This window comes from Dysidea avara, chromosome 5, assembly GCF_963678975.1.
Source record: "Dysidea avara chromosome 5, odDysAvar1.4, whole genome shotgun sequence".
Lineage (NCBI taxonomy): Eukaryota > Metazoa > Porifera > Demospongiae > Dictyoceratida > Dysideidae > Dysidea > Dysidea avara.
The window spans coordinates 36,913,390-36,927,277 of record NC_089276.1 but is presented as its reverse complement, the minus strand read 5'-3'; the positions used below and the strand labels follow the sequence as shown (position 1 = coordinate 36,927,277).

The 13,888-nt window shown below is 36.4% G+C and overlaps 1 protein-coding gene across 1 annotated transcript in view; it reads left to right on the top strand.

Annotated features, from left to right (window-relative positions):
* LOC136255239 (uncharacterized) overlaps positions 1–13,888 on the top strand; it is an 81,750-nt gene that overhangs the window by 36,785 nt on the left and 31,077 nt on the right. The window contains exons 4-8 of the mRNA XM_066047966.1: positions 627–1,355; positions 1,424–1,672; positions 1,724–2,538; positions 10,652–10,702; positions 10,814–11,131. Coding sequence (XP_065904038.1) covers positions 627–1,355; positions 1,424–1,672; positions 1,724–2,538; positions 10,652–10,702; positions 10,814–11,131 — 2,162 coding nt within the window. The remainder of the gene's footprint in view (positions 1–626; positions 1,356–1,423; positions 1,673–1,723; positions 2,539–10,651; positions 10,703–10,813; positions 11,132–13,888) is intronic.

The following is a 13,888-nucleotide window of genomic DNA, read 5'->3' as shown; positions in this document are numbered from 1 at the left end:
TAAAATGGTCGATAACTTGATAGTAGTTGATCCTATCACCTTGCAACAACTTCCATTCAGTTCATTGTGAAAGTTTGCGTTAGGCCATATATGACTGACATGAGTAAACCCACAATCAAAAATAAACACGTGGCAAGAATTTAGAAGCACGGAGACGCAACTCATTGCTGTTGACTGCTTCATAACAGGTAAGCCACTGTAGTTACAGTGTTCATTTAACCTTCTCCAAGTAGCCCAGTAAACACACTTTTAATCTATGTGTATTTGTAGGTTGTAAGAATTAAGTTACCCCACCTAGTGTCGCCAAGTGTGCCCATATTGTGTAAACACGCATTTCTGAAAAGTTCTCTGCAGGTTTAAGGGTTAAATAAGCACCTGTAATTTATTTGCCATATTGTTGCTGTACAAATCAAGTTTATTCCTGTTCCAACTGTCTGGCACTATAACTCCATCACAAAAGACTAAAACTTTGGCTGTCCACTCCTTTGATTTAGATAACAGAGATGCAATAAACTTGAATTCGAGGAATGTGCAAAAACAGTCATTTTTTGCTCAGCGGGTCACAAATGTATACTTATGGTGCAGGAACTAACAATGAATCAATAGCTACATGTATCCCTATGTAGCCAAAGACATTCAAGAAGTAGATTTTCATCAATTTTCAAGTGTTTCAAGGGCATTCATATGTCTCACTTCAAAAATGGCCAAGTTGTTGCGAGCTGCTGACTTTTTAATAGTACGTAGAGCTTGTATAGAGCAAATAAATACACCTGATGGTGCTCAGCTTACTCAAAAAGTTGTTGACGATATAAATGAATCACACAATATTGATGTGCTGTTGGATATCCTTGCAAGGTCCCCATACTGGAGTTGGATTGACATTCGACTGTTAGAAGCTATGGCTGTATCTTCAGATATCAAACAAGCTGATATCCTGCTTGAAAATTACAAAAGTGCCATATTCACAAAGAAGCTGAAGGATGTGCTACCCAATTCTCCAAGCAAAGAGGTCAAAGATAGGTACTACATTAAAGTGGTGTCGAAATTGAATAAAGATCCCAATGAGGTAACTGTACAAGATTTGCTAAACTTTCGTCAACAACTAGAGACAGTGATCATGGATATAAAAAATGGAATTTGCATCTTAGAACACTTTGAGAAAGGTTGCATAGAGGTCTACTGGTATATTCCTTCCTGTTGTGTTGATCATGCATATCAGTCAGCTCTACGAAACTGCAACCAGTTTCAGAGCATTGGCTTACAGCACCTTCAGATAGGAAACCATCCAGTAATCTATGACCCATTAACATCACATGATGTTGTTGTAGCTGAATCAGTTCCTCAAGTTGATACTGGTAAGTCACAATTACAAAAAAGACTAGATATGTTGTAGCTATATAATGATATTTATGTTTTTCTGCAGTGAAAAGTTTCATCGACTACTACTATGACTACTTGTCAGTCAACATGGATGCTGAGGTGGTTGTACCGTTGATGATATCTCAGCAGCTACTCAGTGATGACATTGTTATGACAGCTCAAACTCTTTACAACAAGAACTGTCTCATCCTGGAACAAGTTCGACTCATGGATGTGCAGACACTGGTATCGTTTTGTGGAGTTTTGAAAGCTAATGACAACCAGAGAAAGATTGGAGAGATGTTGTTAAATGGTTAGTTAATGACTAGTGAAGTTACATAGCTAATTATTTACGTATTTTCAGCAATGCAAAGCTCAGGTTTGACAAATACCACACACATTGGTGACCACACTAAAATTGATGATTCAGTGACTACCACTGATGACAAAGAAGATACTGACACTACCAGTAACATTTTTGATCCATCTTCTCTTGTTGTGAAGTTCTCAGATATCAAGCTCCAGCTAACAGAGTTGCTTCAGTCATATGATTCCAGGATGATTGCTGACCAGTGTGGGTCATTGAGAGCTAGTGATGAAGCTAATATTCCCCTGTTTACTACGGAGATTGTGGAAGGTCTTAAACAAAGCAAAAATACTGTAGGCTTTATGCACAAAATAGCTCTGTTTACAAACTGGAGTGATCACTCTATTCTGAACACAATTGTTGAAGTTTTCAATGTTCCTGAAGCTGTAGCACTCATCACACAATTTGATGCTGAGATTGATCCATCCCAGCCACTCATGAAGTACCCCATACCAGCACCATCTCATCACATGGTACCATATGATACTAGTACACACACAGTACTGGCTGTTCAGCTTAACTTGCAATTGCACCACTCAACCCTGCAGAGTGTAATTGATACAAGATCACTGATACAAGAGAAATGTGAGGTCACTTCTCACTGTTTACAACTACTGGCAGTAGCAAAGACTAGCCACACCATCATCTACTGGACTATTCCTAAACATGTGGCTTCTCTGATAACATCAAAAGTTCAACAATACCAGAGTGACCTTCACCAGAATGGTATACAACAAATATCAGTCTACCCTGGTACAGCATTTGTTATTGGCAGTGCTCTGACTGTTGGACCATTTTCATTCTTTACTAAAGTGAGTATTAACACATATAGTAGTAAACACAGCATTTAATGGATGCATGATAGTATTGTACATAATATTACCTAGTCTCGAACCATTAGGAAATTATTTGGAAGTTCCATCTATATAGGTGACCAGATTTGCAAAAAGGTACCTTTTTCATACACAAAAATTGACCCATTTTTGAAATTTGGATCTTCATAACTTTTTTATCATTAAAATATTGCCTGAATTTTTTCATGAGAGTATCGGCTGCAGTTTGATACTAAGAGCACATTAATCAGTGTAAGGCATTGAGTATTACATCATTTTATTTGCTGACATGTAAAATGTGTGGAAAGGTACCTTTTCGCAAATCTGGTTACATATTAGCAATACACATGTAAGGAATTGAATATTACATCATTTTATTTGCTGACATGTAAAAGGTACCTTTTTGCAAATCCATTATTTTGTGGCAGTGAAATTTAGGCAATACACATATTATACACTGTAAGCTTAGTAATATGCTTGTTTCAGGCCCTGAAAATTCCATGGTGAAGCCATATGGAACTGTACTTAAGTAATGTTGAGACAGGTGTCTAGAACTTATCAAAACAGTATTATAGAACTCAACTGTATTAAAAAAAGCTCCATTTCAGTCAAAAGAACTCCTCAACATGCTTTGAGAATAGCACTAAGAAAGTTTATTCCTACAATCGATCTCAAGTTGTGTGACTATAATACTGGTACAAAAAGATAGCAAAGGAGATCAAAGCAATCTGAGAATTTCTTAGAATGAGTTAACGTGATTTATAGAACTTTGCGTGGGCGAGATCAAAGGAAAAAGTGTACTTTAAATGTCATAAAGTACACTCTCAGTTGGCCAACAGTACTTCATCGACCACAAAGAGTGCTTTATTGAACGAATAAAGCACTCATTGTGGTGCAATAAAGCACTCTTTGTGGGCAATAAAGCACAGTTGTCTACGTGCTCTAGTGCAGGCTAATAGCCAGCAAGGCTCATGCCAGTTTGACTAATCACCCAAGCCAGTGAAGGCTGATAGCCTTGCTGCGCTGAGTGATCAATCACCACAGCCAATACAAATACTACCACTGGATTGCTTTTATAGACATACCTAAATGCTTTGATGATGGGTGGGAAAAGGTAACATTGCTGTTACGTTTGTTAATGTAAATGAACAAGTCCTGGAAATATCATGGAAATACTTCCCCATGTGTCACAATAGAATTGATTGTGGGTTACAACCCAATCCTGCCAAAATACGTGATGAACGTCTATCATGCCAAACTATGGTGAAATATGCATGAGGTACTTTGTTAAACTAGTTTGTGTGACTTCAGGCTGCCAATAATTCATGCAACATGTGTTAATTACGAGTCCTAGTGTATGGTGAAGCTACATGACTAGAAAGTTCCATAAATCATTTAAAGCATAGCCTTGCTTGTGCTATATGAAAAATAAAGCACTCGGCGTTTGGCCTCAATGCTAATAAAGCATCTCAGCTGCATGCCTCATGCTTTATTTTTCATACAGCACCCGCAGCTATGCTTTAACATATACATATGGACACCTAATTGTGCAATATATCTTGAGTCAATAAGATATACACATTGTTTATTATGTGTATATCTTGTTAACTTTCCTAAACCAGTGCAATATCATACAGTATGATAGTACTGTATAGTAGTACTGTATTATTAATAGTAGGGACCACAAAGGTGTGGGTGTGGCCCATGAAAAAGTATCGCCTAAAAACCAGCCTCACTTTTCCCTAACGACAATGAAGCAGTATTGGTTAGGCAAAACTAAGCCCAAACAAGCCTTCAAATCAATCTGAAACACTTTCAAGTTGCTATAAATTTAAAAAATATATATTAAACAAATTTTCTAGTGACTGACTGACTGGTGTGTGTAACTAGATAATGGCTAAGGCTATGGGCTTGACTTTTTCACTGTTTGACATCGCTTTGGCCTGAGAAGTGCCTTTTGGCATACTGCAGTACGTACAATGCATTCCTCATGGACTTACTAGTGTCCTCCTTTGTGTTCCATTTATCTTTGCTGACAGTGCACAATGTCAATTTGGTGGTAGCACGTATGGCTTCCCTTTGTAATGGAAATCATCTGTGTTTTTTATAGTGGCTACTTTGATTGCAGAAGTGCTTTTCAAACAGTTATTGATTTGTAATGTGCTATGTAACAGGTTGAACATAGCTGACAATGAAGCATAATGGATATTTTAACTTTTCAGATAATAATTGATAGCTGGGGTGCACTCATTTCTTTCTTTTGATGCAGTATGCATGGACTCACCAGTTTTACAAAAAAAAGTTAACAAACAAGTACACAAAAATTTGGAATTTTCAACTGGAGTATGGACATAACACACTAATAAAAAGTACTGAAACAAGCTGGAGTAGTACACAATATTAAATCACAATAAAACAATAAGACATGTTATATCCCTACCGTGCTCAAGATACCATATATTAAAAATTATGAATTTAAAAATGATGTAGGGATCCAAGCGATAAAAAGTAGTGAAACAAGAGATGAACAATGGTAGTTATTACAGCGTAGCTCAGTGGGAAATCCCTACTTTGGCACTGAACACAAAATAATTGTTATACCATGCCAAAGTAGGGATTTCCCACTGAGTTATGCTGTAATATATAACTACCATTGTTCATCTCTTGTTTCACTACTTTTTATCGCTTGGATCCCTACTTCATTTTCAAATTCATAATTTTTAATATATTAGTTTGTTTAGTATTTTGTTAAAGCATACAGCTATCTATAAACGTGTGACTGTTCTATTAGGGTGACTGCTGTATTAGAGTATCTCGAGTCAGCCTGCAAAAGATGTGTGCTTGCTCAAAAAGGGTGAATTCATCGTGGTTTCGAGCGATTATTAGACTAGAGTATCTCGAATCAGCCTACCAACTTGAAGGTGTGTGGTCACAAATACAGCTAGTGTAAAAGGGGCGTGGTCTTGATCGATAGATCGATATACGTAGAATAAAGAATGGGCGTGATCTTCCTCCATACAGTAGCGTACTCTAAGCACCTTAAATAATTTTGTGGCATCTATTATGCTGCTTAAAGAAAGTGTTGATATGGAAAATTAACGGTTTCGTTGGATGAAGAAGAAGACAAGCAGCCTGATTGAAGATAAAAGAACCCTAAAAGGCACATCCCACTGATGAGTTTGTTGTTGTAGCGTAAAATGGTGACCGTGTGCTGCTTCGTTTGGGCTCTAGGCTTGCGACTGTGGTCAGTGAGTGAGGCAGTGAGGCAGTGATACTAAAGTTGGAGTTTTTGGCGATTTTTAAAAATTGTATATCCGGTAACCTGTGAGTGTTTTGTTGTATTTATTGCTGTTTTATGTATGGACTAGTACTATTCCGTAAAGGTGGTTTTCGCTGCATATAAAGTCTGTATAGGATGATTTTTAAAGGCGGAATTTTGGGCGGTGCGCGAAACATTCACCACGATCCCAACTTAAACGGTACGACCGTACCATTTGATAGTGGAAATGCACAGTAGGAATATAATATGTACTTCTTATTGTTTTATTGTGATTTAATATTGTGCACTACTCCAGATTGTTTCAGTACTTTTTATTGATGTGGTATGGTCCCTACTCTAGTTGAAAATTCCAAAATCTTTTTGTGTACTTGTGTGATATAATTATTATGCACTGGCTTTCCTTTGATTTGAGGTGTGAAAGTGGTATATTTCAGTATAAAGATATGCTGTAAGTTTAGTGATAAGACACAGAGGTCTAAAAAGTTTAACCTGTAAATAGTTTGTTCTTCAGCCAATGCACCAGATGAAAATGTGCTTGTACAATAATATCAGGTGGAAAATAGGGTTCCACCGATACATCAAAATACCTACTGATCCAATACCGATACCTAGCAGTAAAATTTCACCAATACAGATACCGATACCGATAATTGCCATACAATTTACACACCTCTCAAGTTAGCTATGTGTGACTGCTCTATTATAATTTTTATTGTGCAGTGACTGTTCTATTAAAGTATTTCGATCTTTTCCATGTAAACGTAGTAAGTAGCAAGTTAACAAAGCAATTCCTAAACCTTTTATGCTGAATAATGCTCAACACTATTTCCAGCCTGTTATACCTCACGTTTTGCTAGCATAGCATTTATGGTGATAGTTATGATGATGACGATTGGTGCGAGTGGCTATTAATCGGTATCGGAATAACTAAATAACCAATACCGATTGATACCAAAAGCCCAATATCGGCTCCGATACGATACTGATCTGATTATCGGTGGAACACTAGTGGAAAATGTTCTCCATTACCTATAGAGCTCTTTGAACTTTGGATGCCAACTTTAAAATTAATATGCTTTAGAAGAAAAGTTTGGCCTACGTATGTAGCTTACTTTATTTGCAAGGAGAATCTGTATAGCTTTCATCAAAATGACCCCCATTATGTGAACTGCAAGCAAAACATGATGTACAGCTGGGGACAGGGTATTAGAATAACTAAGCCTGTTTTCTATTAATTGAATATCATTACTGCCACAAAGCAATGTCTTTGTGCTTCAGGAACAAAATTTCCTTTATAATAATTATAGTGCACAGGCAGTTGGTAGTGCAGATTGTGCCAACAAAGAAGAGGAACTGTTACATGTTTAGACAGACAAGGGTGAAGTGCACATTTGGATTAGTTTTTTTGCTATTCATCAACCAAAGGATGGAACAGCAGCTGGCTTGTACGATTTATTTTCCTGGGCATAATTATGATCAAATCGGAATTACAAATATGGAAAGCAAATGAATTGCATTTGATTTCAATGGCACTGGTCTAATATTGCTGGTAATGAATGGAGAGCCTTCTTAAAAGATATTTTCCTTGGATTGTGACTATTTGGTGCCTTATGCATCACTTGTAATTATCTATTAAAGATTCTGTGAAAAGCATTTACTTCACTACTATTTTGCCACATGCACAAAAACTCTGCTAAGAAATGTCATAAAGTATCAAGACACACGGTAGTGTGTCGTGTGGCCAAGAAAGCCGGCAACCACACCGTGAGTATATTAACAGGAAGAAAGAAAACAGCTTTTTCATGCATGCATAGCTCCATGGCCCCTTCTCCAAAGCACACCATTTTTGCATTATAGCTGTCCCCCAGGTAGGGTACGCCCCACAGCAAATTTGATTAAATTCACAACAGCCATTTGCGAGATATGGGCATTCACAATTTTATTTTATTTTCTTCGTTTTCTTCTTCTTATGCCATACAAGGGCTACGGGGGCTTCGATTTCTTTTCACACACTTTGCAAAAATTGCTATAAAATGCAAACATGTAACTCAATTGTCTCGATCTTGGGCACAAATGAAGAGCGTGTAACGGTGGATTCCTGTACCAAGTTTGCTGTGAATCTGAGGAATATTCAAGGAGTTATGAGCGCTTATTCATGTAAAAAAGATCAAACTTCTGTCACGGCTACAGGGTAAACTAAGTATAGAAATGACTTGAAAATTGGTGTGTAAATAGGCTGATCATTGTAGCAGTGCCTTTTGATAGTTTGAATAGCAATAGAGTTACAGTGACAAAGTTATAAAGCAAAAACCAAGCAAGTGTAAAATTGCGGGATCGATATACTCTAATGGAGCAGTCACTGCGGGGTAAAAAGGTGTGCAAAAATGTCGAAAAAAAACTTACCAGAGTTCAAACCAGGGACCTCCATGCCTGATCACTGCACTTAATTTCTGCTTTATAAATGAAATTTGTAGTTGAATACTGCTTATAATCAAACGTTTGTAATTTCACAGATCTACCAATAGAAGTACTAGATTGTTCTAGAACATTCTATGTATGTTCTATTAGAAATCCTCAAAAAAATGTGCACTCTATTAGAGAATTACAATAATATTACCGAATAAAATCATGCAATAAAATACATTTATAAGTCTGTCTTCAATAATCATCATTGTATTTACATAGAAAAGAAGAAATGTGAGTAAAAACAACCCTCAAAGTCAGCCATAGGCTGGTTTTGGGGCCTTATAAAGTACAAAAAGGTTTTTTAAGTGTGTTGCTCTCAGTGCTGGTTTAGAATCAAAGTAGGCACCTGCTACATAAGTACACCATATTAGTCCTGTTATCACAGTCAGTAAATGTGATACTTACATAGATCCCTCAGTAAATATAATGTATATTAAAGGATGACATTTTGTGTGCAATAAATCTGGTACCACAAGCATGCAATTGTGTCTACATACATTTCTCCTAGTGATATGCATTCCTAACTCTATCTTTGTAAAACTACATTTAGAGACTGTATACTATATCCACACAAAAAGAGCCAAGCTGTGAAAAAATGGTGCGGCCTTAAAAAGCTTGGGTGAAAAAAGTTGTGAAATTAAATGTGGCAGCCAAGAAATGGCTGCAATGATATTTATTAGCATTAACATCATTGCAGCCATTTCTTGGATGCCACATTTAATAGTGATCATACTACTCGTCACAACAGATAAAGAAATAAAGAAGAGTTTGTAAAAGTTATATGATTAGTATATTAAAAATTATAAATTTAAAAATAAAGTAGGAATCCAAACGATAAAAAGTAGTGAAACAAAAGAAGAACAATGGTAGCTATTACAGCATAGCTCGGTCGGAAATCCCTACTTTGGCATGATATAGCCATTATTTTGTGTTCAATGCCAAAGTAGGAATTTCCACCGAGCTATGCTGTAATAGCTACCATTGTTCTTCTCTTATTTCACTACTTTTTATCGTTTGGATTCCTACTTTATTTTTAAATATATATACTAGTTTGTTTAGTTTTTTGTTAAGGCATACAGCTACATGTGACTGTTCTATTAGGGTGACTGCTGTGTTAGAGTATCTTGAGGCAGCCTGTAAGATATGCTCTTGCCAAAAAAGGGGAGTAGTTTTGATCAGTTATAGAGTATGTCGAGTCAGCCTTCCAAATTGAAGGTGTGTGGTCACTGAAATACAGCTAGTGCAAAAGGGGTGTGTCATCATGGTTTCAATCGATAGATCAATAATGCGTAGAATGAAGAATGGGCGTGATCTTGTGACCTATCATGAAGCTATCTAGTATCAGTACCTCCATACAGTACCCTCCGTCATAGATTATATCAGTAAGGAATATAATCTATTCCTCCGTACAGTAGCGTAGTCTAAGCGTCTTAAATAATCTTGTGGCATCTATTATGCTGTTTAAAGAAAGTGTTGATATGGAAAATTAATGCATCGATATGGTTTCATTGGATGAAGAAGAAGACAAGCAGCCTGATTGAAGATAAAAGAAAAGACAAGGCGCAGAGAGCACACACTCGTCGGAACCCCAAAAAGCACATCCCACTGGTGAGTTTGTTATTGTGGCGTAAAATGGTGGCCGTGCGCTGCTTCGTTTGGGCTCTAGGCTTGCAACTGTGGTCAGTGAGTGAGGCAGTGAGGCTAAAATTCGAGTTTTGGCGATTTAAAAAAAAATTATATCCGGCCACTCGTAAGTGTTTTGTTGTATTTAATGCTGTTTTATGTATTATATGGACTAGTACTATTCCACAAAGGTGATTTTCGTCTTGTAAGATATCTCTAGGATGATTTTTAAAGGCGGAAGTTTTGGCGGTGCACAAAAATTTCACCTGGATTCCTACTTAAACGGTACGATTGTACCGTTTGATATCATACATCTATTCATTGTAAGCAGTTTAATGCTAACTACAGGGGAATAGGTGGTCCATACACCAATTAACAGGAATCTAAGAAAATGAGTATTTTACATAATAAGTTTCATTTTAAGAACCAAAGCCTCTACAAGTATATTTGGTATAATATATATAGTTGTTATACAAATCAAAATTATTGCTGTCAACTGTCAAACTACATATAACTTCTTAACATAAGTGGCTTAAACTTCAGTAGTTCACTTCTCAGTTACGTACTATAAAAGTAATAGAAAGTAATTCAAAGAATGTATAAATATGGCAGGTTTTTGCTCAGCTGATCATGATTACATTTGTTCATTTGCCAAAGAATTCCTACCCCTTGTAACTGAGTTGTTCACGCTTACTGTATTTTACAAATTATCATCCACTACAGGTACACAGTGACACAAGTGACCATTTTAATACACAGTTGTGCCAGTTGGAGGTATGTAACTAATAACATTGGACATACTGTATGAGTTAGCATAGGATTCTACATATTGGTATTCTCAATTTCTGTATTGTAAGCAGTGACATATATACCTTGTACACATAGGAGATTCCTAAAACAATGAACAGACTACAAACTGATTTGCAGCTCCTACAGAAGAAGATTTCTAGAGAGAAACAGCGATACTCTATGCTCTCGGATAAGTTTGAGAAGTTACAAAGTTCCCAGTCAACAGACAAGCCATCACAATTACTACTGGACACATCACAACAAGAAGATCATGACAAGAGTGAAGAGCTACAAACCTCAACAAGGTCACTTGATGAAGACACTGTAACTGAACTAACCAAACTAGAGTCAAAAATGGAAGATGTGTCTGTTAGTTTGGAGAAGGTTAACACTGTAATGAAATATTGGGAACAGGTACTGTACAACAGGAAATATTGACGAAAGTAAAATTTTATGAATTCACAATTAATTTAGATTTGACAAATTAAACTTTTATGAAAAACAAAATATCACAAATCTAAACACTGACTTTTGGGGTGCTTATCGAATTAGAATTTGATGATCATAACTGATTCATCAAATTCATCAAAATTAATTTCTCTTTTGTCAAAATTTCCTGTCACACAGTACACTGAATAATTGCTATCTAAAACTTTTATGATCTGGTGCATGTGTACCACCACAGAACAAACACACACACACACACACTACACATACCCACACACATATTCTATGTAGGCTTCAAAAGGTCTGCAGGTAATGGTGAAGGATTCTGATGTGTATAAAATAATTATTTATGGTACCGCTCAAACATAACATCGCAAACATAACATCGCACTTGCTTGCACTGCTCGATTATGAGTGATTAAAAAACTTCCTAATTAAAGGGTGTGGCACTCGTTTCCTTCACGAGTATTCATCCCGTGTCGTATTGGATGAATACTCATGAAGGAAATGGGTGCCACACCCTATAATTAGCAAGTTTTTTAATCACTCACAATTGAACGGTGCGAGTGAGTGCGACGTTACGTTTGAGCAGTACCATAGCTGTAATCTAATGTGTATCAACACAGCACATATTTGTATATATGTAATAGTTGTAACATGGGGATATATACATATCAGGTAAAGCCCAAATACCCCATGTTACAGCTAATATGTAATAGACTGATAGCCTGTACTGGGCGATCAATCACCCAAGCCAATACGAGTGCAGCCACTGGATGTAATTATATGCATACCTAAAGTTTTTTTATTATGGGTTAACAGCTAGTACGTTCTCATTATGTTTGGTTATGATAAACAGACATATCCTAGAGATATCACGGAGAATATCAGTTACGCGAGTTTATTGTTTTAATCAGTGTTATTGAATTGCTTATGGAAAAAGGATGCAGTTCACTAAATGCTTAGACAGATAAGCTTACTTGTAGAGTGGTTATTACTCTGTGCAGAGTGGTAGCTTCATGATGGGGCATGTCCATATTAAAAAATGTGCGGAAACGATTGATGAACAAGCTACAAAATTAAAATAAATGTTTTACAGAATTTTCTACGACTGACTAACTAACTGCCTGCCGGATGGCTGATGCCTTCAGACAGCTTAACTTGTAAGTCTACAGGCCTGATTTTCACTGTTAGACGTTGCTTCAGCCCAACCAGTGCTTTTTGGTATACTGCAGTACGTCTAATACACACTTTATACATCCTCCTTTGTGTTCCAGTTATCTTTGCCAACAGCAAAAATGTCAGTTAGTGGTAGTGCAGCGTAATGGCTCCCTACGTAATGGGAATTGTTCAAGTTTTCCCATTGTGACTGGATTGATTGCAGAGGTTCTTCATGTGGTGTTCCTTGTTTGTACCGCTTCATAAAATAGCTTAAAATGAAACACAGTGACACTTCACATTTTAGTAATAATAATAGATAGTTGGGATGCATGTTTAGATGCAAAATTATTTTATAATGGTATAACTGGCATCATTCTTTCTTTTGATGTGGTATGTGCAGATTCATTAGTCATCATTATGTTATAGTATAACTGCAGGTGTAGGTGACCTCCTTTGTTTCACTACTTTTTACAGCTACAATCTCTAATAATTTTTTTTCTTTTATTTGTCAAAAGTATAGCCCTCCTAAGAGAAAGTACATTTTTGATATTAATAATTATTATACTACAGTGTACCTCCATTTCTTGTTAATGCACTCCAGGCATTCTCAGAAATCACTAGATTTCTTTGATGAAACTGTGTTACCTCCTTTGCTTTAATATAATTACTCTTCTGGATTCACAGGATCTTTCAGAGGTGAGCCTGAGTTAACCTAGGAACTTGAGAAAGCAATGTTTATTGAATACATATAGATCTGGGCATGGTACTTTTGCCATTAGTGTTTATATTTCAGCTTATTCATGACTAGTAAAGTGCTGTAAGTTTAGTACACTTAAAACATAATTGTTAGGGTTGTACTAATACTACATATTTTACATTCGATCTGATATCCGATCTCTACTATCAAATACCAATACTGATGAATTGATATTACAGAAACAGCTGATACTTTGAAAGTGTAGCGGATATCCTTTATTTTGAGATACAAGTGTTATGCTAATATAATACCACACAAAAGCAGCTAAGCTGTGAAAAAATGGTGCAGCCTTAAAAAAGTCTGAATAAAAAAAGTTGTGAAATCAACTGGTGGCCAAGAAATGGCTGCAATGATAATAATGCATAGGTGTAGCAAGCACCTCATGGTTTGGGGGGCAGAGCTAGGGGGTCTGGGGCATGCCTCCCCCTCAAGAAAATTTTAAATACTAAATGTTCTGAAATTTAATTTCAGAGTATTTTCATTGAACATTCCAGCAGTGTATTCTTACTTGTGTAATTTACTTCTGTGTCAGCCACAAACAACATTACTCATACAAATTTTAGAGGTACTTGTCACATTTGTCGATCTGAAGTGTTACTGAGGAGTCACTGTGCCAGCTAATAGTTTCATAAATTCTTTCTGATTGAATAGAAAGGTGAATTATAGAGCAATCTGAAATGTTTGTGGTAAGTAGACATTTGAGTACTTAAGAGATGACTTGAAATAGGTAGTCAATTTATTGTCCCCCCCTCCTCCCAACTCCCCCACTTCCTATACCTATGTAATGTGAATAAAGTTTAACATCA